General features: G+C 36.8%; 2 protein-coding genes across 7 annotated transcripts in view; one reads left to right on the top strand and one right to left on the bottom strand.

The window, feature by feature from the left end:
• The window catches only part of WDFY3 (WD repeat and FYVE domain containing 3), a 264,597-nt gene that overhangs the window by 173,681 nt on the left and 64,165 nt on the right, over positions 1-26,751 (bottom strand). The gene's annotated exons all lie outside the window — the stretch shown is intronic.
• Positions 202-707, top strand: LOC100483565 (60S ribosomal protein L27a). The gene has a single exon (XM_034671590.1). It carries the CDS (start codon positions 217-219, stop codon positions 661-663), a length of 447 nt encoding a protein of 148 aa, XP_034527481.1. The 5' UTR covers positions 202-216; the 3' UTR covers positions 664-707.

The raw sequence follows: 26,751 nt of genomic DNA, 5'->3' as shown, positions 1-26,751 counted from the left end.
CAGACAGTCAAAATGTCATCATCCTGACCAGGTCAAGAGCTTATAAAATGTCAGAAAGACATTTTTTTCTACCCCTTTAAATAGAAAAGGTAGACAGGCAAAGCTAATTTTGATAAGTCTCCCTAAGTGAGAAATTAGAAATCATGGCACCCAATATTCCTACTGGCTTTGGTACAAAAATGTAAACCATTGCTTTTTTCCGTCTGGGCTGCCGACATGCCATCCAGACTGAGAAAGACCCGGAAACTTCGGGGCCACGTGAGCCACGGCCACGGCCGCATCGGCAAGCACCGGAAGCACCCAGGAGGCCGGGGTAATGCTGGTGGCATGCATCACCACAGGATCAACTTCGACAAATATCACCCAGGTTACTTTGGAAAAGTTGGTATGAGACATTACCACTTAAAGAGGAACCAGAGCTTCTGCCCAACTGTCAACCTTGATAAACTGTGGACCTTAGTCAGTGAGCAGACAAGGGTAAACGCTGCCAAAAACAAGACTGGAGCTGCTCCTATCATTGATGTGGTGCGATCGGGCTACTACAAAGTTTTGGGAAAGGGAAAACTCCCAAAACAGCCTGTCATCGTGAAGGCCAAATTCTTCAGTAGAAGAGCAGAGGAGAAGATTAAGGGTGTAGGGGGCGCCTGCGTTCTAGTAGCTTGAAGCCACGTGGGAGGAGGTTCATTAAATGCGAACAAGTGCTTTTCTCAAAAAAAAAAAAAAAAAAAAAAAAAAATGTAAACCATTAAATGTAAAACATTAATTGGACACATATCAAATGTTTCCAGTTAAGTTAGTCATATGAAGTTCAACAAATAAAGGGACCAAAGATCCTACTATTAATATGTTGCTTAAGAGCTGAGCATATGTAAAAAGAATGAAGAATAGAAAGTTCACCCTCATCTCAAAACAACCAAAAAAACAAAACAAAACAAAAAACCTATACCCAAACATGAAATTTTCTATTTTTAATTATTTTTTTTTCTAGATGAAGGATTACAGTTTGGGTACCTGTTTGAAGAGTCTACTTTGTTATAGTTTGAAAACATGCAAATTAAAACGAATGCATCCCAATATATTTTACAAATCATAAGAAGACAATAAAAATTTTCATATACCTGAAGACCACTTTTTGAAACTATAGTTTGAAACCCCTTGGCAGGTCATGTTAATTCAGTCAGTGGATCATGATGAGCATTAAAACAAAACAGTGAAATAGAAGATACTGGAATACACATAGTAAGGGTGATTATTATTTCATGAAACTTATTTTAGGTAATTCATGCATACTAAATCACAATGTAAAATGTATCCCTGGCTAGAGCTGCAGTTAAGGAATAAACAAACCAACCACTGAGTTAGAATATGTACCAGAATCAATAACACTAAGCATTCAGAAAGCATCATCAGCCCTTTTCAACCACCACTAACTGTGCCAACAATTAGCTAATTTCAGACACAAAAAGGATATTTTACAAAAGGAACCAGGAAGGCTATGAGGACATTATGAATATACAGAATCTGAATAAAGGCAATTTGCTGCTTTTTAATCTGAAGAAAGGAGGGAATAATCCAAGATTACTTTTTAATTTCGCTGCATAACCACATAAGCCAGTAATGCCATTTCCTAAGAAATGAAAAGATTACTGTGAGGCTAGAGCTTTACTTACTAAACATCTGTCTACTGATTTTAAAACTCTAAGAAGAACTGGCATCTTAAATATGCTTGCCCTTGAGAATTTTGAATGAACTCCATATTTGGCCACGGGTACATGCTTATGCGCTCTAGCAGTGTGCAACAGGCGGCCACAGGGGCCTCAGCTCAGGTGAGGAGCAGAAAGACACTGCCTACAGCTCAGCCAGGAACACTGTCTAAGGGGTCCAATCCTGGGGAAGAGTGTCCAGACACACAGGCAAAGGCTGACAAACAAAAGGTAGTCCAGTTTAAAGCTGGAGGAGGAAATACGTAAGTCCTCCACCTATAAGGATTTTAACAAATGCACTCAATCACCTATGTGCTATTTACAGTCCCAGAGAGCCCCAGAACCAAACTAAAATCTGAAGTAAATTATAAAACTTTTGATGATTAGCTAACATTTTAGATCATGCTTATCTTTGCTCTTTTTCCTTAGCCCACAGCTAGAGTTCATAATCTAGACAGTCCTGGAGAGGGCTGAGGAGGTTCACGTTCCTCTAACACCTCAAAAACATTTTGAAGAGATCCCAGCTTTCCAGCGGTCTATGTCATTTTTTAAAAAGTATCGTTCCATATTAGAGTTTCAAAGCCCTTTCAGACCTCCTTAGCTCTTCATTCTACCTTAAGCAAGTGGGGGGGGGGGGAAGAGCGATTAACTCTACCTTTCCATAAGGCCCTGAGACAAGAGCAACTTGCTCAAAACCTCACAGTGGTAAAGAACTGGATGAGAATCAGACCTCCTACCTTCTGGTCAAGTGTTCTTCCTGCTTACTCATATTCACGTGCCTTTTTTAGATTTTTTAAAAAGATTTTATTTATTTATTTGACAGAAAAAGAGAGCACAAGCAGGGGGAGCAGCAGGCAGAGGGAGAGGGAGAAGCAGGCTCCCTGGAGCAGGAAGCCCAGTAAGGGGGGGTCTCGATCCCAGGACCCTGGGATCATGACTTGGGTCAAAGGCAGACACTTAACCGTCTGAGCCACCCAAGCGCCCCTTTAAGATGTTAAGTTATCTCTACAGCCAACATGGGGCTCGAACTCACAATCTTGAGATCAAGAGCTGCATGCTCCACTGACTGAGCCAGCCAGGCACCCCTCATATGCCTTTATTAAATTACAGAATTCTTGGAAACTGTAACTCTAGCATATTCATTTAGCAACAAATAGCAGTTAGGATGGGAAATAAATCTTTTTGATTTTTCTTAAGGTTCTAAACTAATCAACTTTCATTTAAAAAAGAAACCACATGATCATATAATGACAAATATTAGCTAGATGTAATGAAACTATTGTACCATCGTTAATATTTATCTGATACAAAAGGATATATATCAATCAGCTAAGTGGGTTTACTGGTATTTCTCACTCAGATAATCTCAGTGATGGAAAAAAAATTCAGATTCCTCCTTTTCTCCTTACTTATTAGCAAGAAACACTTAAGCATATCAGATTGCTGGATCATTGCTTTGTCTCCACTCCAATATTTATATTTAAAGTAGTATTTAGACCAAGAACTAACATGTTTAAAATACTCTTCGGCAGTGGTAGACTAAAAAGAATAAGCACTTTTCAGTCAAACCTGTACAAACATATCCACATGAGACAGGTAACTTCAGGTGAACCCGCTTGAATCTTGGGTTTCTCTCAGCTGTAAAATCTTTCCTCACAGCCTTTCTGTAATGCATACATAAAAGAACTTCATTTCTATTAAGTGCCAAGCACTTTAGTTACATTCAATAATTCTTTTTTCTTCCTTTGAGCCTAATCATGAAACATTTAATCCTTTGCATTTACATTTTTAGTTATTTAAGCAAGTAAGGAAAACAGTGCAAGTCTATGTTTTAGGGACTTACACAATGATAAAAGATTACCAAAATATTTATTTCTTTGTTAGATGCTCAATAAGAGACTTATAAAGCATCATAGAAGAGATATACAAAATTTTATTATAATAATAATAATAAAAAAATAATAACAAACCACAGAATGATTATTTTGGGGACAGTGTTATTAGAGGTTTTCAAAATATTTATAAAGATTATTCTCTTTAAGAACTAGTTTTCTAATACAAACCCTATTTTGTTTCACAAGAGAAAAGTGTTTGTACTGCCATAGTGCCAACAGGGGGTTATTTAAGTAGCAATGAGATAATTACTGCAATGAGCCCAAGACAGTATTTCTTATTCTAATCTCGTGTTAATGCTTGAAAATCCCAGATACTTTAACCTTCTCCGCCCAAAATTCTTTAAAGAGTCTGCCATTATTTAAATTACAGAAGGGTATAAAACAAGTAAATAGCCTAAGTTTTCAAAATATATTTGTCAAGTAACTAGCTGCCTTTGAGTAGCTGAGCCAAAAGCTTAAAATAGCTTTCCTTAAAAAAGAAAAAAAAAAATCCCTTAATTCCACAAGAGAAAAAATAAATAGCTCACACGGCTAAGGGAAGTCTTATAATTTCTTCAAAGAACTACAAGTAATTTCTCAGGTTTTTATTTTGTGCTTAAACCTTCTGGGGAAAAATCCTATTTTTTTTCTTCACTATGAAGAGCAAAAGCAAAACTTCTTACACTTTCGAAGAGTGAAGGGCAAATCTTGGCGAGGCTCCCAACAAACACGGTTTATCACCCAGCAATCTATCATATATATACTTTGAAAAAAACCTAGGGCACCTGGGTGGCTCAGCCGGTTAAGCATCCTGGCTCAGGTCATGATCTCAGGGTCCTGGCTCTCTGCTCAGTGGGGAGTCTGCTTCTCCCTCTACACCTCCCCCCTGCTCGTGATCTCTCTCCCACTCTCTCTCAAATAAATAAAATCTTAAAAAAAAAAAAAAAGAAAGAAAAGAAAAAGACCTATAAATACAGTGCTGAATTAGAATTTAATTTTTCCACCTGCTTAAGCATTAAGTTTTTTTGCCTTACCACAACAGTCATGATCAGATTTTAGCCTCTACAAGATCAGTCACCTCATTTATATGGCAAAATACAATTACTTAAGACCTATTCCTAATATCCCTCATCCTTCCCAGCCCATCTGTACACTCATCATCCACACATATACTGAACCAGACAACTTCTCAAAGCATCTTTTTGGTATGCTTCATTTTCTCTCTTCATAGACAAAAGCATATTCCAAAGTCAAAAGCAACTCACTTCCATTTAAGAACATTTCACTTACGTATGATTTCCAAGTACAAGTAGCCACTGTTGGCATCTCCCTGACACCTTTCTTAAACTCCTCCCTTCTATCAGCTTCTACTGCTGTTTTGGGAGCCCCAAAGGCAAATTTACTCTAATAGTTAAATGGCAGTTAGGTTACCTGATATGATTAATATAGTTTAATTAAATTATATTATGGAATAAATAAACTGTAAATAAATAAACTTTCAGCTGACCTGAAATCCCCAGCTTTCTCTGAAAGTATATTTTTACGCAAATTGTGTTCCAAATTTTGTATACGATCTGGAAAAGAATATTTTAGCACAATGCTTCTGTAGTTTATGATTACCTAATGTTGACACATTTGTGCATCCCACAACCTCCACTAACTTCTAGTACAAGTCATTCAGCTCAGTGATCATTTATCAGTATCCTCTGTGGATGGCCCAGTGCAGGGAGACTAATAACCTAAGGAGTGAAATGCGTATTAGCAAGCTCAAAACTTTCAGGGCTGTACCCTATGCATACCCCCAACAGGAATTTCTCTATTTCTGAAATTTCAAGTTGTGAAATCTCACTCTGAGATCCTAATTTTCAATCCATCTACTTTTCTCACTCCCTAAATCTGTGGTTTTTACTAAAAATGATACCGGTTAGAAAACTATATTTACACAAGAAAAGGAGGACTGTCAGAGAAAGAATAAATGAAGGTAAAATAAAATTTTATTATTTTTTTGATGCAAGTATAATTAGCATACACTGTTACACTGGTTTAAAATATACAATACAGTGATTCAGCAATTCCATACGTTTCTCACTGCTCATCAAGATTAGTGTACTCTTGATCCCCATCACCTCCTTAGCCCATCCCCCACCCACTTCCCCTCTGGTAAGCATCAGTTTGTTCTCTAGAGTTAAGAGTCTAGGGATTTTTTTTTTGTTTTTCTTTGTTTTGTTTCTTAAATTTCACACATAAGTGAAATCATACAGTATTTGTCTTTCTCTGACTTATTCACTTAGCATTATATCCTCTAGCTCCACCCATGTTGTTGCAAATGGCAAAACTTCATTTGTTTTTATGGCTGAATAACATTCCTGTGTGTGTGTGTGTGTGTGTGTGTGTATGACATGCCTTCTTTATCCATTCATCTATGGATGGACACCTGGGATGATTCCAAATCTTGGCTATTATAAATAATGCTGCTATAAACACAGAAGCACATATATCTTTTCAAATTAGTGTTTTGTTTTCTTTGGGTAAATACCCAGTAGTGAAATTACTGGATCATACGGTATTTCCATTTTTAAGTTTTATGAAGACTCTCCATGCTCTTTTCTACAGTGGCTGCATGAGCTTGCAATCCCACCAACAGTGTAGGATTCCCTTTTCTCTACATCCTTGCCAATACCTGTCAGAACGGCTAAAACCAAAATACAAGAAATAAAAAGTGTTTGCGAGGATATAGAGAAATATCAGAGATAAAGAGGGGTATTACATACACACAAGGGTCAACTCTTCAAGTAGATATAACAATCCTTAACATGTATGAGCCTGAGAGTGTCAACCTACATGAAGCAAAAACTGATAAAACCTAAAGGAGAAAGACAAACCCACTGTTAGAGCTGAGGCTTCAACAGCCCTCCTATAATAAAGGACAGATCAAGTGTGCAGGAAATCAACACAGATAGTTTACTGAACAGTACTATCAGTCAACTGGCTCCACAGTTGATATTTATAAAACACTCCATCTGACAAGATTCTTCTCAAACTTGCATGGCACATACTTCAAGACAGATCACACACCAGGCCATAAATACATCTTAACAAATTTAAAAGCAGAGAAATCATACAAAGTATGCCTTAAGATCACAATGGAATAAGTACTCAATAACAAAAGATAGCTGGAAAGCCCTGAATACTTTATATTAAATAATATACACCTTTAAATAACACATGGAAGAAGTGTCAAGAAAAATTTGCAAACATTTTGAACAAAATGAAAATATTACTTATCAAAATGTATGAAATACAGTGAAAGCTGTGGTGAGAGGGAAATTTATAGCACTAAATGCATTTACTACAAAAGAAAAAAAGATCTAAAACCTTTCCAACATGTCTCTGCCCATACCTTGTCTGATGCAGGTCTCCCTGCTGTACCTTTACACTTCTGTGCCTCAGCACACCCTGAACCCTTTCCTGGGGGGAGGGAGGGAAGGGTTACGGGGGCCTTTCCCTTCCAGCTTATCTGCAGTTACCTAATTACTACTAATAATCCTTTAAATCTCAGGTCAAGTGTCCCTCTTCTAGAAAGCATTCCCCAATGTCCCAGTTTGACAGAGATGCTCCCTTCTTTGTCCCCCATACAATCCTGTGCATCTCTTTATCATAGCATTTCTCACGATGTTATGTAACTGTTATATGGTTTTTTTCCCAACACTGGACAAATAATGTAAGATTATGGAAGGCAAAGATCATGTTGTATTCAACTTTCTCCCCCGATAGTTAACACCTGGCAAATAAGAGGCAGGCAACAAGTAATTGATAAATGAGTAAATAGTAATCAATAAAAGTTTAGAAGATGAATGAACTAGAGGCAGATCTAGCCAAAGGTAAGGTGATTTAAATAGGCCAAAAAGGGGGAAATTTTTCTCTAAATTCCTTATCTGTTTATTTTAAAACAAGAAGGCTTAGCAGACAACTTTGTTCTTTATGGTTTAAATTCAATTTTATTACTTGAAAAAGTAAATCATTACTATACGACTATTTTTGGTGAGAGGTGCTGAGTAACCCAACACAATTAAAGTGGTCAGGAAAAACTGATACAAACTCAGAAAGTAAGAACTAAGAAGTGAAGTCAGGAGCAGAAGGGATCAAAGTTACTCCTAACAGAGTTGGTTGGTAAGCAGATGATGACAGAACAAAAAACAGTGAGCCAGAATCTTCCACAGGGAATCGACACGTCAACAACAATCCTGAGGACAAGGAACGTCCAAGAGAGGAAGTCAGCTTACCACCATCAACAACAAATCACTCCTGAGTGGGTGGGCATATACCCTGTGACCTGAAAGTGAGGAAAAGGAAATGACAAACACAAAAGATGGTGCAGAACTGTACCAATAAAATCACACAAATAAAAAAATAATGATATCAATAAAAATAAGAATGGGAAAGTAAGTGCTGGCTTCTTCACAGACTGATTACACAGTGATAAGGGTTTCCATTATGAATTCCTATACTTTTTCTCAAAGTATCAGAGTTCATACATTCAGATTAATTTTCCTCTACCCATCACATAATGATGCTAACATAGTTAAAAACACTTTCTAAAATTCCTCTTTAAAGTTGCTTTCAGAGCATTTTATAGTAAAAATCAGTGTCATCATATACCATGTTTTACCAAAAATGGAATTACCCAGCTTGCTCATTGGCCTTAGTTTCTAAACTTCCTCCAAATAACTTTTGCCTATTACTAAATATCAAATCCTTCCAAAATATTGAAGATTCACCACTAATAATCAAAAGAATGTACTGCAGACTGTGCAGATGATTACAGGGAAAATATTCTATTAGCTTCTGAGCAATGGCAGGTGTCTGTCTACTATATGACAGGCACTGTGAGAGTAGCAACCCTCCACTATATATGTGGCTTTATTTATTTTTCTAAAATTCGTAACAGATCAGGACAACTTCCCTTAAAAGTGACATGACCGCCTGCAATGGAATAGAGTCAAAACCCTTTACAAGACTTAAACTGTTTCTCAAAAATTTGTTGTGTATCCAATTTTGCAGCTTTGTCTTCTGCAATATTTCTTCCCTCATTCTATGCTCACAGGATACCACCTAACCGCTATTCCCTGAACATGCCATGGAATTTCAAACCCTTATGCTTTCCCCCCATGGTCTTTCCTCTGCCTGAAATGGCCTCCTCAGATCCTTGTACCACCTGGGAACCTCTCATGGATAGTACATGATCTTACTTAATCCTAAAACAGTTTAAAGATATCTCCATGGAAGTAACACAATCACAGATTCAAATAAATATTTATCAAGACATTCCCCACCTCACCTGAATCTCCTCTGTTCCAGCCACCTAGCTCTGCTTTCAGTAGCTTATATTCACCATGTCTTTGCCACTAAAGCAATTAAGACAGTAATTTGAAAAGCAAAACTCTTAAAATATTTAGAAGAAAATGTTGGAAAATATCTTTGTAACCTCAGGGTAAGGAAGAATGTCTTAAAAAAAAAAAAAGAACTACACACACAAAATGAACCTTATCAAAATTAACAACTTCTGTACATGAAAAATCAACAGAAAGTAAACTCAAGCCACAAATTGGGAAAGAAATATCTGCAATACCTATAATGAACAAAAAAGCATTCTCTCTAAAATATATAAAGAATGGCTACAAATCACTGAGAAAAGTAAACCACCCAATAAAAAAACGGGCAAAAGACAAATAGGTATTTCACAGACAAGGCAAACAAATGACCACAAATATAAGAAAGGCCGCACAACCTCATCAGTAATAAAGGAAATAAAAATTTATAATATTCTGACAGCTTTTTGTATTCTGTGGTAAGAATGTATATTCATTTACCCTTTGTCTGCATTTATGCCATTGACTATCATCCACCCACCCCAAATCCACAGGACTCATTCTCAACACCTAGAGAAACGTGCACTAGGGTCCCCGTAAAGCTTCTCCACCAGGGATGAGCCTGCAGTCAACAGCCAGTAACCTAGTCTGATCCCATCCAAGGCTATTTCTCAACCTAACACAGGTAGAGTAAAAATATCTCAGGATTGGGGCGCCTGGGTGGCATAGTCGTTAAGCGTCTGCCTTCGGCTCAGCACGTGATCCCAGCATTCTGGGATTGAGCCCCACATCAGGCTCCTCTGCTATGAGCCTGCTGCTTCCTCTCCCACTCCCCCTGCTTGTGTTCCCTCTCTCACTGGTTGTCTCTCTCTGTCAAATTAATAAATAAAATCTTTAAAAAAAAAAAAATCTCAGGATTTACGGAGAGTATTTCAGGGAACAGTCAGCTCCACCCCCATTTCTATACATTGAACCTAGTTTGAGGTCAGCTACACACACACACATATATATATATATATATGCACACACATATATATACACACACACATATATATTAAATAGATATATACATATATATTAAATAGAACTATCTTATAGATTTTAAAAATAAAACTATCATGTTTTTAAAAATAGATATACTTTTTTATATTCAACTTTTTAGTGTTTGTCACATACCTGACATAGCAAACATGAATAATAAATGTATTATGGATGGCTACATGGATAGTTAGGTGGATACAGTGAGCCAAGAAATCTTCCTGCTGACACTAACTTTTTATAAATTCCTCTATCCAGTATTTTAAATATTCTTTATTCATTTAATAGAGGTATATGAATGAAAACATTAATGAAATTTATAAAATCTGTGAAGAAACATACTTTAAAATATAAAAGGTGGTACTGATATGAATCTTTTGGACAAAAAAATTATTTGTTACTGGATATAACCTTTCGCTGACCAGAATATTATTGCTTCCTTTCTGATTTTTTTGCAGTAGGTATTCTACAAATGAAATACAAAATGTACTTACACCCTCATGATTGAGGGGTACATTCTCACTAAAGGGGTCAAGTGAAGGGAGTTGAGGAGTGAAGGGGTGGAAGAAGAGGAGAAAAGAATAAGAACACTGTATTTTGCTAACCTCCCAATACCAACACGTAAGAATGATTACCACAAATAGCCATGTCCTAATTACATCATTTCACTGTTGATCACATGTAGCCTATTTTAAAAAATGCCTTTGGGGAAGAATAAGAGGAGAAATGCTATTCTTTACAGTTAGCTATTTAATACAACTTATAAATCCATCTGAAATACTGACAATAATGTTTTAAATATATTGCCCTTTATTCTAGGGAAATAATTTACTGAAGTGAATAATTTTGCAGAGTACAACTCAGTTTACTATATTTTCTTATAATAATCTCATCCTCCTCTCAGAAGGAATGCCACGCAATAAAACATAAAATACTACCTTAAATCGTCACATTGACCCCAATGATGGACTATGGTGAGATCACTGTTCCTACGTTTGTTGAGGTTTGTTTTTTTTGTTTTTTTTTTTTTTAATGTTCCATAATAAAACCTAACTCTCATTGTTTTGGGAAAACAATCTTTAAAAAGCACTGACTTTTTTCCCAGACCAAAGGATCAAGCATACCCAGCAGTATTCTCATTCTGCTCATCTCCTTACCCGTTTTACAGTTAACTTCTCAACTCAAGCTGGAAAACAAAGGTATAGGCTCTACAACGGAAATCTCCTAGCTCAGATGTTTACTAGCAGGCTTAGCATTTGAAGGTTAAAATTAAATATATAAAGTATTTTATTTCAAATGTCTAGGCTTTTTCCTTAAAAAGAAAATATAACCTATAAGAAATAAAATTTTCTATAAATGAAGGGTATGAAGTTTCATTTTGTTACTTAACTTCCTCCTACAAAGTACACATAACATTCTAAAAATCGCAATTTGGATTGAGCAAGATGTTCCAGGTAGAGAAGCAAAGACTTGGGATTCAAGAAAATATAGATTACTTTTCAGCTTTATCTTTCTTTCTGAAATTATATAAAAGAAAGTTATTCTACAGTCGTTCCAAGACATTTTAGTGGATTTTGCTAAAAAGCAAAATTTAGCACCTCAAACAAATGGGGAAAAGAAGAGACCCACGAAGTAGTTAAAATTAATTATACTTAAATGGATTTGGAATTCTAAAACAATATTTAAAGAAACTGATCCAGAATTTCCAATACAAATGTTTCATAGATCATGGTTACTAAAGTGTAAACATAATATAAATGTCTTTAAGAAGGCGGTAACAATGAAATTTGTTAAAACTTAATGATACTTGTACATTAAATTATGTAATTTTAAATTTTGAAAATAATCGTCTGCCAAATCATGGTAGTAAAACCAGTGGCTGACTGACATAGGAATAAACAAACCAATGTGCAGATGAGAGAGCTCAGAAACAGACCCATGCATGTATTAGAAACCTAACATAAAAGGCACCAGGGTGGCTCAGTCAGTTAAGCGCCTGCCTTCAGCTCAGGTCCTGATCCCAGGGTCCTGGGATGGAGCCCCACACTGGGCTCCCTGCTCGGCGGGAGGTCTGCTTCTCCCTCTCTACGTGTCTCCCCAGCTTGTGCACTCTCTCTCTGAAATAAATAAATAAAAATCTTAAAAAAAGAAAAAGAAACCTAACATATGATAAAGGTCACAGGAAAGGATGTGATTCTTATGTAAGTGGTATTGACAAACTTGACTCTTACCTAAAGCCATATACAAAGGTGGACTCAAAGTGGATTAAAGACCCAACAATGAGAGGTAAAACTATAAAGAGAAGAATATTTTTATTAATCAGGCAAGAATTTCTTAAGCATACAATCAAAACTACATAACATATCCAAAGATAAAATGAATGTGATCATATAAAAAATATTTTGGGCCCCCTGGGTGGCTCAGTCAGTTAAGCGTCCAACTCTTGATCTCAGCTCAGGTCATGATCTCAGGGTTGGGAGATGGAGTTCTGCACGGGGCTCCGTGCTGGGCATGGAGCGTGCTTAAGTTTTTCTCTCTCCCTCTCCCTCTGCCCCTACCCCCTCACTTCCTCTCTAAAAAAAAAATTCTTTTTTTAATATTTTGGCTCAGCAAAGAACATGATGAACCAAGCAAAAAGTGAGATAACACAATGGGAAAAGATATTTGAAATGGCTAAAACCAAAAGGATTATAATTTAGAATTTACAAAAAAAAAAAAATCCAAGAAAAATCCCAAATCACAAACTCAAATCACCAAGAAAAAATAGCAATCCCAATTTAAAAAAAAACAAAAACAAAACAAAAACCATGAACAAGCACCCTGGAAGGCCAAACCCATGAAGAGATGTTTTAATTTACTCAGGAATCAAAGAAACGCAGACTAAAATAAGGAAATGTCATTTTAGACCTCTTAGATTAGCAACAAGCAGCAAGTTAGGAAATGCCCTGTGTTCTTGGACATGTGGACAAGACCCACATACAGGGAAAACTGTCTGGTAGAGAATCTAAATAAAAGGCAGTGTGTGGGGTGTTTCTTTTCATTTTCTTAAAATTCAGGTATAAATGATAACTGTGTTACATTAGTTTCAAGTGTACAATATAATGATTCGGGAATTCCATACATTACTCAGTGACTATCACAAGAAGTGTATTCTTGATCCCTTTAAACTATTTCACCCATCTCCCCCTCAACTCCCCTCTGGTAAACTACTGTTTGTTCTCTACATTTAAGAGTCTGCTTTTTTGTCTTTCTAATTTGTTCATTTGTTTTGTTTCTTAAATTTCACGTATGACTGAAATCATATGGTATTTATTTTTCTCTGATTTATTTCACTTAGTGTAATTCCTTCTAGGTCCATCCACGTTGTTGCAAATGGCAAAATTTCATTCGTTTTATGGCTAATATTCCAGTGTATGTTAGACACACACACCACCACCACCACCACCACCACCACCACCTCCCTTATCCATCTGTCTATCAGTGGATACTTGGAGTGTTTCCATATCTTGACTATTGTAAATAATGTTGCAGGAAACATAGGGCTGCATATATTTTCAAATCAGTATTTTTGTTTTCCTTGGGTAAATATCCAACAGTGAAATTACTGGATCACCTGATATTTCAATTTTTTTTAAGTTTCTTAAAGACTCTCCATACTGTTTTCCACAGTGGCTATACCAGCTTGCATTTCCCACCAACAGTATATGAGGATTCCCTTTTCTCCACATCTTCGCCAACATCCGATATTTCCTGTGTCGCTAATTTTAGCCATTCTGACAGGTGTGAGGTGGTATTTCATTGTAGTTTTGATTTGCATTTCTCTGGTGATTACTGAGCATGTTTTCACGTGTCTGTTGTCCATCTATCTGTAGGTCTTTGGAAAAATGTCTACTCATGTCCTCTGCCCATTTTTAATCATATTTGGGTTTTTGGTGTTGAGCTGTAGAAGTTCTTTACATATTTTGGATATTAATCCCTTATTGGATATATCATTTGCAAATATCTTCTCCCATTCAGCAGGCTTTTTGTTTTGTTCATAGTTTCCTTTGCTGTGCAGAAGCTTTTCATTTTGGTATAGTCCCAGTAGTTTCATTTTACTTTTGTTTCCCTTCCAGAAGAGACATATCCAGAAAAATGCTTCTACAGCCAACATCAAAGAAATTATTGTCTACATTTCTTTCTAGGAGTTTTATGGTTTCAGGTCTTACATTTATGTCTTTAATTCATTTTGAGTTTTTTGTGTGTGTGTATGTATGGTGTTAAAAACTGGTCCAGATTCATCCTTTTGCATGTAGGCATCCAGTTTTCCCAACACCATTTGTTGAAGAGACTGTCTTTTCCCTATTGTATATTCTTGCCTCCTTTGTCATAGATTAATTGACCATATAATTGGGGGTTTATCTGGATTCTCTATTCTGTTCTATCAATCTATGTGTCTATTTTTGTACCAGTACTATAGTGTTTTGCTTACTACAGCTTTGTAGTATATCTTGAAATTTGAGATTGTCATACCTCTAAATTTGTTCTTTTTCAAGACTGTTTTGGCTACTTGGTGTCTTTTGTGGTTTCACACAAATTTAAGGATTATTTGTTCTACTTCTCTGAAAAATGCTGTTGGTATTTTGATAAAGATTACATTAAATCTATATATTGCTTTGGGTAGTATGGATACTCCCATTCCACGAACATGGAAATTTGCTTGTGTTTGCTTCAATTTCTTTCCTCATTTTACAGTTTTCAGAGTATGGGTCTTTCACCTCTTTGGTTAAGTTTATTCCTAAGTATTTAATTATTTTTGGTGCAACTGTAAGTGAGATAGTTGTCTTAATTTCTCTTTCTGCTATTTCATTTAGTGTACAGAAATGTAACAGATTTCTGTATATTAATTTTGCATCCAATGACCTTACTAAATTCATCTTATCAGTTCTAATAGGTTTTTATGGTGGAGTCTTTAGGGTTTTCTGTGTATATTATCATGTCATCTGCAAATAGTAAAAGTTATACTTCTTCCTTACCAATTTGGATGCATTTCTTTTTCTTGTCTGATTGCTGTGGCTAGGGCTTCCAGTATTATGTTGAATAAAAGTAAAGTAGTAAGACTGGGGACGCCTGGGTCGCTCAGTCAATTAAGTGTCTGCCTTCAGCTCAGGTCATGATCCCAGGGTTCTTGGATTGAGTCGCACATAGGGCTCCTTGCTCAGCAGGGAGCCTGCTTCTCCCTCTGCTTGCCAATCCCCCTGCATGTGCATGCTCTCTCTCTCACAAATAAATAAAATCTAAAAAAAACAAAAACAAAAAACCAAAAACCGTAGTAAGACTGGACATCCTTGTCTTGTTCCTGACTTACAGGAAAAGCTCTCAGTTTTTCACCATTGAGAATGACGGTAGTTGTGGGTTTTTCATACATGGCCTTCATTATGTTGAGGTATGTTCTCTTGAAACTTTCTTTGTTGAAAGGGTTTCTACCATGAATGGATGTTGCACTTTGTAAAATGCTTTTTCTGCATCTATTGACATGATCATATGGTTATTATCCTTTCTCTTATTAATGTGATATATCACCTTGGTTGACTGGTGACTACTGAACCACCCTTGCATCCTGGGAATAAAGTCCATTTGATCCTGCTGAATGATTTTTCAAAAGTATTGTTGGATTTGATTTGCTAAATCTCCTCGAGAATTTTTGCATCTATGTTCAACAGAATTACTGGCCTGTAGTTCTTTTTGTAGAGTCATGCTGCCCTCATAGAATAAATTTGGAAGCTTTTCTTCCTCTTCCATTTTTTGGAATAGTTCGAGAAGGAAAGGTATTAACTCTTTTTAAATGTTTGGTAGAATTCCCTAGCCATCTGGTCCTGGACTTTTGTTTGTTGGGAATTTTTTGATTACTGATTCAATTTCATTAGTGGTAATTGGTCTGTTCAAATTTTGTATTTCTTTCTGATTCAGTCTGCAGAGGTTATATGTTTATAGGAATTTATCCATTTCTTCTACGTTGTCTAATTTGTTAGCATGTAATTTTTCATTATATTCTCTTATAATTCTATTTCTGTGGTGTCAGTTGTTATTTCTCCTCTCTAAAGGGCAGTTTCACACTACTCAATCTTGCATTTTGCTCCTCAGTATATACTCCAAAGAAATTTGTATGGGTAATAACTTATAAAAGGATGTTTACTGTACTGTCGTTTGTGGAGACTAGAGGGCTGGAGGCTATTTAGAGGTTCAACACTGTTCATCACTAAGAAGAGGAGTAAGTAAAACAGGGTTGATACACAATCATACATATTCATTTAAAAGTATACATTTCACATAGATGCATCTTAAAAATATAATGATAAGTGAAAGGAACTAAAAATAGGATAAAATATATATTACAATACCATTTTTTTTTAATTTTTAAAGATTTTATTTATTTGACAGAGAGACAGCCAGCGAGAGAGGAACACAAGCAGGGGGAATGGGAGAGGAAGAAGCAGGCTCCCAGTGAAGGAGCCCAATGTGGGGATCGATCCAAGACTCTGGGATCACGCCCCAAGCTGAAGGCAGACGCTTAACGACTGAGCCACCCAGGCACCCCAACAATACCATTTTTTAAAATTAAAAAAAACATGCACATAAAACAAATATTTTGCAAGAAAACATACTAACTAAAGAGAATACTAAATGCTTCAAAATTATTGTGCCAGTCCTCCATTAAATTACAGGTCTTTAAAGGAAATAATTGCTTTGTAATACTTCTAAATTGAGTTAAATTAAAACCAACAAACTGCTGTTTTATATAAGAACTATACATTTACACTACGATGACTAAAATCAAATACTTAAATAAAAACCATTTCATTTCTTAAATGAGTTTCAACTGAACCATACTGAAATCACGTACAAGTCATTATTTTTTCTAAAGTGATTCTTAGTTATTTCTCAATTTAGGCTTTTTGTTTCTTTTAATCCTATGACATTTTAAAAATCCCTTAAAGGAGACTTTATCTGCTCTGCAAGTAACAAAAAAACTTGTATGTGTAGGAATATTTGGCTAAACATTTTTTCAAAATCATTTGTGTTTGTCAGAATGGATAGAGTTCTCCATCCTCTTGAGGATGAGGGAATGAATTTTAGCCAGAGATGATAATCTGGCATGTATAATAAATAAATAAATAAATAAATAAATAAATAAATAAATAAATAAATAAATAAAATCTTTAAAAATATATATATATTTTCAACAACAGAAGAAAAAAAAAGATGGAATTCACTGGCCTATCCACAGGCTATTTTAACCAATCAGGTTTGTGCAGCTTTGTTCTCTCCATGTTAATTCTTCACACACAAACTCTTCTACACATTGGTTTGTAATCAGTTTTTCCAAGTGGAAAACACCAGCCATTCTGCCCGTGAATCATTTTAAGAGTCTAAAGGGACAGCATCAGCAATTAGTAGCCACTGCTGGAGTTAATCCCTAAGGAACTCTTGTTTCCTGCCTCTGCATCGGTTTTTGTCTAGGAAATACAGACCTGAAATCCACAGCCAAGTACAATGAAATTATTCATTTATTTCCTACCACAGAATGGTACAATGCCTACTTCACAGATGAAGAAGCTGAAGTGCAGAAAGGTTATAGCAACTTGACAAAAAGATCCAATAAGCAGAATTAGCTGAAATCTGAATTCAAGACACTTTATTTCAAGTCCAATGCTCTTCCTATTAAATGGAAGCTCTCTCTTTTTCGTTGTGAAATAATTTTATTTATGAATGCAACTGTGATTTTATTTTCTAGCTATTCCTAGCAGTGATAGTACTATTTGTTCTTCCCTGAAACATTTGGACAAAATTATCCCAAGTATTTTTGTCCCCAAGAAGTTAAAAACACACACACACAAAGCCCATGTTTACTCTGTGTATCTTCCACCATGGGTGTAACCAGACTAGCAACGAGAAACATGATTCATGAGTAATATCTTGGCAGAGAATTCTTAGTATCTCTAGATACATCAGACACATAAGGGAAATGCCACATACACCTAACTACATATTCTTTTCCTTTAAGTTTCCTGCTCTCTTTAATTGAAGTCCTCGCCAGTCCTCACACCATGCACTCAACCACATTACCCAAATATGGAATAATATTCAGAATATTAAGGAAATAATTTCCTGGCAGGATTCATCAAAGAAAAATACAAATTAAATGAATACTATTAACAATCACGTACGACACTATATCATGCAATTTAACATGTTATGAGCAATTTTTCTCATTAAAGAGAAACTATGAGATAATAACCTTAGAAAAAATTTCTTCCAACATCAATAGAAGCTATTCATCTTATTCATCTGTGAATAAAATACTTTTTTTAAATAAGATGAACACTTTGATTTAAAAGAGAAACTCAATTCCACATATGAGTGAGATCAGATGGTATTTGTCTTTCTCTGACTGAATTATTATATCATACACCTGAAACTGATATTACGCTGTGTGTTAACTAACTAGAATTTATATAAAAACTTAAAAAGTAAAAATAAAGAGACAAAGTTTCATAGAATATTTTCCCTGCATATTCATTATAAATACAGATGTAAACTGTTTCTGCCCTGCCTTGTCTAGTGTGATGGAACCAGCTCATCAGAGCTGATGGCTACATTTTCAGAAATGTAGTAAGCCAGTCGTCAAACCATTAATAGCTTGAAACCAGCCATGATGAGAGTATTTATACCAAAGAAATCAACAAATGCTAAGAATTAGGGTTTCTTGGGTTTTCTTCCTAGGGAGCCAGTTGTTAAACATTTACCAGCACACCTCTGTCCTTGGGCCTCACTAGTACTTCAGAAACTCACATTTTATTTACTTCATTATGTCTCTTCTTTTTCTCTTCAAGTCTGATTTTGTGCTTTCATTTATTTTTACCCAATGTCCAGTCCTGAATATATTTCAACTCAACCTTGAGAAATTAGGATATTATGACTAATGATCTAAATTAAAAATATTCTTTCACCAAAATATTCTCACAGAAAATGTTTTCCTGAATCCTTATCTGATTGGCCTGATTTAGCATACTTGGCTCCTTTAAGGGCAAAGTCTCTACTCTCTGTGAGGCTGCTGATATGAATATTGTGTTTGAAGCTTATACATGTGTTCCTCACAATGTATAAATGTATTTAGTATCAATACTAAAACTTCTATTGTCTTCTAAGAAAATAATAAATTATACAGTGTTGTATACTCAGAGACCCTTTGCATCAAGTATGAATCAGTATTATGTAAAAAAAAAAAAAAGGATAAAATCTCTTAGTCTGCTTTTACTGAAGAAACACAGCTAAGAGGTTTTAACTTCTGTAAAGGCAATGAGAACTGAATTAGAGCATTTAAATGTTCTCAGTACGTGATACAAAATTTCTGGCAGATTCATAAAAATGGTACATCAGATAAACAAGCAATGGACTGACAAGAGTCAAGGATGGTAGTAAAAGAGTTCTGGAGTCAAGAAGACACAGGTTTTAAACTCTGTCCCTCCATTAGCTGTGTGACCTCAGGAAAGTTAGTCAAACTACCATAAGCCACACACTATTGGTACCGGCTGTATTATGCTATTAAGAAAGGAACGTCAGGGGGGCATCTGCGTGGTTAAGTGTCTGCCTTTGGCTCAGGTCATGATGGGATGGAGAACAGCATCAGGCTTCTTGCTCAGCGGGGAGCCTGCTTCTCCCTCTCCTTCTACCCCTCTCCTGTGCTTGTTCTCTCTCTCTCAAATAAATAAAATCTTTACAAAAAAAAAAAAAGGAATGTCAGAATATGTGTGATGTGACTGTCACCTAAGTAGATAATCAATGTCCAGTTATTACACAATTAGAATTAGTTATAGCTAAACCAGTCAATAACTCTGAATTAGAAAAAAATATATTTTTTTAAATTTTTTTAAGATTTTATTTATTTATTTGAGAGAAAGAGAGAGGGAGAGAGTGAGCACAAGTGGGGTGAGAGGCAGGGGGAGAAGTAGGCTCTCCGCTGAGCAGGGAGCCCGATGCAAGGCTCGATCCCTAGACTCTAGGATCATGAACTGAGCCAAAGGCAGATGCTTAAATGACTGAGCCACCCAGGCACCTCATAAAAAAATTATTTTAATTAAGAAAGTTAGGGACTATCTGCTTCGAAGTCTTACACCTAATGGGGCACCTGGCTGGCTTGGTAGGTGGAGTGTGTGACTCTTGATCCTGGGGCTGTGAGTTCCAGCCCCATGTTGGGTGTAGAGATTACTTAAAAAAAATAAAAATCTTACAAAAACAAAACAAAACAAGAACAAAACAAATTTTTACAACTAGTGTATAAGAAATACGGTGGGAGTTAGAGCTCAACATCCATTCTACCCTGTTTCTATAATGTACCTTCATATATTACAGAGGCCATAAAGCAAATGGTTTCCAGACTCCTATGTGAATAGGTGCTTGTTGCCATTTAGGTTCAGCCAATCAAACTTACTTGCCCAAATTCTGAAAGGCAGAAGTGAAGCAGAGACCACACTCTGCTGACATTTACATTTTTAGCTGCAGTGTTAGCAGAGATCTCAGTAGCCAGTAGGGAAGCAGGGTATGACACATCCCATTAGGCTGCTCCATCATACTGGCTGTAAAGCAAGCAGCAGCAGAGGTAGCTTCCTAAAACGGCATTGAAAGGGAGTATTCCAGAGCAAGAGCTGGCAAACTGCTTTCTGTTAAGAGCCAGATAATCAATATTTTACCATGTGGTTTCTGTTGCAACTATTCAACACTGCCACCATGGTGTAAAAGTAACCATAAATGATAGGTAAATGAGTAAGTGTCCCTGTGTTCTAATAAAGCTTTACGTATGAACACTGAAATTTGAATTTCATATAATGTTAAGGTGCCACAAAACACTTCCCCCCCTGCCATCCATTTAAAAATGCAAAAACCAGGGAACCTGGGTGGCTCAGTCATTTAAAACCTCTGCCTTCAGCTCAGGTCATGATCCCAGGGTCCTGGGATTGAGCCCCTCCCCCCCCCCCAATCAGGCTCCCTGCTCAGTGGGCAGCCTGTTCCTCCTCTCCCTCTGCTCGCTTATGTTCTCTCACTCTCAAATAAATAAAATCTTTTTTAAAAACCACAAAAACCATTATTAACTAGAGACATACATAAACAGTTTAGATTAGATGCTGCCTACAGGTGAGTTTGCTAATCCCTACAACAGTATTCTGATCTACAGAGAAAGAAGCAGATCCCTCAACAGCCCAGCTCTGTGGTATAGCACTGGGAAAGGTCTGTAAAAGGTCAAGACCCATGAGCCTAAAATCTGTTTGTTCAGCCCTTCCTTCCTTCTGTAAGCCATGAAAAACCTGCAATAAGTGTCTTCCTGCTGTAACTGGCTAGAATGGATTCCGGTCTTCACAACTGAATCCTGACTGACTTAGAGAGCTACTACATACACAGTCTTAAACATCCAGTGTTCCAATGGTCAATTATTTCATAAATGTCATTTTTATAATTATTTTACATTAATCAGGATAAAAATAAGGACAGATTATTGCTGTTTGCTGATAATGCCTCTCAACATGGATCTCCCAGTCTTTACAGGGTATAAGAATTAATTCTACGTTGCCTACTAGAACACCTGTGTGTTCATTTATTTGTTTAATAATCTATTCAACATATATTTATTAAGCAGCCCTATGTGCCAGGCACTGTTCTAGGTGCTAGGAACACAGAAGGGGAATGGAAGCCTACTAACTACGTGTCCTTTTAGAGCTTAGATGCTAGTAGGGAAGAGGAAAACGAATCAATATATAGGCCTGGTGGTGAGATGGCTATGAAGAAAAATAAAGGAAGCTTTGAAAATAGAATGTTCCCAGGGTTTCTGTTTGAGTCTGCATGGTCAAGGAATGCTTTTCTAAAGAGTGAACACAAGAAGAGAAACCTGAATGCGGGAGGGATCCATAAGCATTTCTAGGGGAAGAATTTTCCAGGCTGAGGGACAAGCAAAATCAAAGGCTCAAGGAAAGAACGTGCTTAGCATGGCTGAAGAACTGTAATGAGGCCAGCATGGCTGAGGAACAGAGAGAAGAGGAAAATGCTAAGCTGTCGACCTCTGCACTGTGATTCAGGATTTACTTCTCATCCGTTGCTTTACATCAACTGATGCCAAGGTGACAGCTCTGTAAACTACCTCCTCCACTCCGCTGCTTCCTCCCCACAGTTTTCTGCCTAAAAAGTCTGTGTCTTTTCCTGCAGCCTCTCCTCGCCTGCCACTCTGTAGTCCCCAGGCCACCTACTTTGGGGGAGCTCTATGCTGTGTTTAAGATGTTTTCACAGTTCCTCAATTTATTCTGAAGTTCACAATGTCTGGCAGATCTTGCACTCTGAGGCTTGGGATTGTGGTTTTCTCATTTCGCTAAATTTAAAAGATTTCTTCCCTATTCTTTATTCTTAGTTTGTTCAGTTAGCATGAGGAAGAAGAGAATACAAATGCTTTTACCCAGTTATCTCTAAATGGAAATCCTTTAATTTTAGACATTCATTAAGACAGGGATGTCTATAGATGAGTAAACTTAAATTTCTCAATTCCTACATTTTCTTTTTTTTTTTCAATTCCTACATTTTCAATTTCATTCAACAGACTTTCCTATTTGAAAATGTAATCACTCAGGTCTACAGACTATAGTTATAGATCAATGACATCTATAAACGGATAATTCTTGTTTAAAAAATTAGCACAGGATCAACTTATATGCATATGAAAGTATTTAAAGGAAACAAAACTGGAAACAACAGTGAATTTCTACCATGGCACTTACATTCAAGCTAAGAAATGATAAAAGGCAAATAGGTATCAATATCCAAATGAATACCCAGTGTGAAGAGAATAAAAGGTCAAAACAACAGAATATATGTTAAGTAAATACAGCATTATTACTTTCAAGAAGATAAGCTCTGATTATGTTAATAAAAGTTTACTTTGGTTTCTGATTTAAATAATAGTCAAAATGTCTTGTACTTACTATATAAATGCTTTGGATAAAAAGTATTCTTCTGAATCACCTAAAGGTACTTAAAAAATGTCAGTTCTTTTAAACAGGTAAACATCTTCCTCAAACTCAGTTATTCAATCTAGTAAGCCCTTTCTTCATAAACGTACAGTTTAGTTTAGCTCTTGCTAAATTATCAAAAACACTGAAGCAGTGAGTTCAAGTAATTACAAAGCAAGTGTACAAAAACGTTCTACGTTTTAACTTTCATCTTGTTCATTTACTAATACTGCCTACATCCAAGTACTCTGCTGGGTCCCTAACCTCTAGGAACACACAGTTAAGCCAAAAGATATTACAGAAGTGCTAAGTGCTAAAATAAGCAATAAATAGGTGAACAAGAACTATCAATATAGAAGGTGACATAGGAACTAAATCTTGGAAACTGACAATGGGCTAGACCTTATGACTAGTGAACAGACAGATCTGTAGACAGAAGAGAAGGCATGAGACCCACTGCTGCGTCCTGGTAGAGACGGCACAGCTGCAGCACAGGGGAAATGTGGGGGAAACTGGAGGTGAGGCTTGCACAGCATAGGTAGACGGGGCAGATCATAAAAAGCCTTACACACTAGGATAACAATAAACTCCTAGTAAGCAGGAGAGTAATATATGTGGAGAAAATATTTCTAGACATCATGTCAAGTGCGGAGTGGATATTTAATGATCCTTCAGTGATAAAGGCAGTGCCTATGGAGGTAGGGGTGAGGAACAATGGTATGAGAAGACACAAGAAATGTCACCAACACAATATGAACAATCCAGAAATGGGATGTCTTCCATTACCAGAGGAAATGGATGAAGGTGACGGAGATTTCCAGCCTGAGTGATGAATGGGAGTGCCATTAACTAAGCTAGGAAATACAGTAAAGGAATAAGGATTAGTGGGAAAGATAAAAAGAGACAAATTTGGCCATGGTGAAATAAAAGAGCTGGGAGAAAAAGTTAAAGCAAAGTGCAAACCCAGGACTTGGGTTCAGAAGAGGAAAAAGCAGGGGCACCTGGGTGGCACAGCTGTTAAGCGTCTGCCTTCGGCTCAGGGCGTGATCCCGGCGTTATGGGATCGAGCCACACCAGGCTCTTCAGCTGGGAGCCTGCTTCTTCCTCTCCCACTCCCCCTGCTTGTGTTCCCTCTATCTCTGTCGAATAAATAAATAAAATCCTTTAAAAAAAAAAAAAAAAAAAAGAAGAGGAAAAAGCAGATAACACATCCAAAACAAGAATATACCAAATAATAAGCAGATATCCTCAATTTCAAGGACGATGAGGTTATTGTCTATTTTCTAGGTAGTAAAAACTATAAGCATAGCTGCAAAACTTTTTTAAAAGATTTTATTTATTCGTCAGAGAGAGAGCGAGCGCACAAGCAGGGGGAACAGCAGGCAGAGGGAGAAGCAGGCTCCCCGGTGATTAAAGAGCCTGATGCAAACTGATCCCAGGACCCTGGGAACATGACCTGAGCTGAAGGCAGATGATTAACCAACCCACTAAGTCACCCAGGCGTCCCTGTAAAACTTTTTTTTAAAAAGCATGTTTAGCCACTGAAGAAGATTTTTTGAAGTTTAAAATATGCATGGTGTCAAGAAAAAGAGACTAAAAAGAATATACAATAAAAGTAAATATGCCACCACTGGGCCCCAGGTGGCCTCCCCAGAATCAATCATCATTACTAACTTCTTGAATGTCTTTGCAAAGACATGCCATATATGTATAAGCATATAGATGTATATATTCTATGCATGCTCCTTTAAGTAGCCAATGAAAAATAAATAATTCCCAGGAAGATACATTTTGTATTTCTTTTTTTTTTTTAAATATTCTATTTATTTATTTGAGAGAGAGAGAGAGAGCACGAGAGGGGAGAGGGTCAGAGGGAGAAGCAGACTTCCCACTGAGCAGGGAACTGGATGCGGGGCTCCATCCCAGGACCCTGGGATCATGACCTGAACTGAAGGCAGACACTTAACCAACTGAGCCACCCAGGCACTCCATCTTGTATTTTCTAAATGATATTATATAAATCAAATTTATAATGATAGAACCAAAAATCTAGTCAATTAAAAATGGCGTTTCTATTCATGAGTAATTTATAATTTTAATTTGTCAATAAATTTAATGGTAATAAAGATAAAAAAAAAAACCCACTAATTTCTTTTCCCATACACTGACCTTTAGGGAATTCCTTGGCTAACAGGGTCTGAAAGTGTGAGCACAATAAGGCCCATTCCCCTGGTCATATTTTACTCAAGACTTGAAATCTGGGCTCCAACTAGAAAGAGGGGAGGGGGGAAAGATTATGAATTAGTCTCTAATTCAGAATATTTTACTCAACATGGCTAGCCCAGATCCACGAATTATCTCACACATGAGGGAATTTCAACCCTGCTTGGACGCTGAAATGAACTAGAGACCTTTAAAAAAAAGATTTTAATGCCCAGAACACACTCCATTTACACCAAAATCTCTGGGGCTAGAGCCCAGGCATTTTTTTCACAGGTTCCCTAGTTGATTCTAACATGCACCCAGGACTGAGAACAACCAACCACAGAAACCAAAAATCAGATTTTATAGAAGTTGCCCTCAACCTTTTTATCTTGTTACTACACAATGTTCAAGTATAGGAAATGTACTGTTAAAATTCTTGGCAGCAGGGACCCCTGGGTGGTTCAGTCAGTTGAGCATCTGCCTTTGACTCATGTCATATCTCAGGGTCCTGGGATTGAGCTCCGCATCAGCCTCTCTGCTCAGCGGGGAGTCTGCTTTTCCCTTCTGCCTCTGCCCTGCCACCCACCACGCCCTGGTTGTGCTCGCTCGCTTGCTCTTTCGCGTTCTCTCAAATAAATAAATAAAATCTTTGAATGAATGAATGAATGAATGAATGAATGAATGAATAAATGAATGAATAAATAAATAAATAAAAATAAATACAATTCTTAGGGGCAAAGGTGGTTCTAAATCATCAGAGTGTTCCTAGGGCAGGACAAAGTGACAAAGATGTCACAGTACAGCACTACACAGTCTTCACCTCATGTTCTGTGGACAAGCCTGCTCCAGATACTGCATGATGGAAAAACAGGATCAAATGTTGAAAATCTCCCTGAATTATGAAAAGGTTACACACTTAGAGACAACCAAACTCATGTTTAAATTTAATAACTGAAGAGCCAGATACAATGACCACTGCTTGGCTGCAAAAAAATCAGCAGTAGGTGACCAAGTCAAACTCCCAAGAAGCAGCATACCCAAGAACCTCTTTCACAGGGACTCTGGCCAGGGTGACATGGAAGTGCGTGGGCCAGTGTCGTCCCACACAGCCGCCACCAGCCACATGCGGCTATTGAAACATAAATTCAAATTAAGTTGATTAAATAAAAAATACAGTTTCTCAGCTGTACCAGCCACATCTGAAGTACCCGACACCCACAAGGAGCTAGTGAATACCGTATTAAGGACCAAACGTCACAGAAGGATGTATTAAACAGTGCTGGCTTGGGATAAATGAACCTCTGAAACTGCATATTGTATTTGTGAATATACATATATTCTAGGAAGATGGTCTATGATTTTTATTTGATTCTCAAAAGAGATCATCTATGATACAGTTGCCGGTGCCTGAGCCCATAGAAGGTAGGAAAGAGCTCGTTCTCCAAAGAAGTTACCTCTTATAAAAAGCATATATTAACAGTAGCACTTCCACCCACTGACATAACCTTTCAACCATCACATTAAGACAAGTGGG

The sequence above is a fragment of the Ailuropoda melanoleuca genome, chromosome 11 (genome assembly GCF_002007445.2).
Source record: "Ailuropoda melanoleuca isolate Jingjing chromosome 11, ASM200744v2, whole genome shotgun sequence".
In the NCBI taxonomy this organism is placed as follows: Eukaryota; Metazoa; Chordata; class Mammalia; order Carnivora; family Ursidae; genus Ailuropoda; species Ailuropoda melanoleuca.
This window is presented reverse-complemented; position numbering and strand designations above follow the sequence as displayed.

Excerpts from the sequence above, each read along its gene's own strand:
- LOC100483565 (XM_034671590.1), top strand. The coding sequence starts at position 217 with ATGCCATCCAGACTGAGAAAGACCCGGAAACTTCGGGGCCACGTGAGC.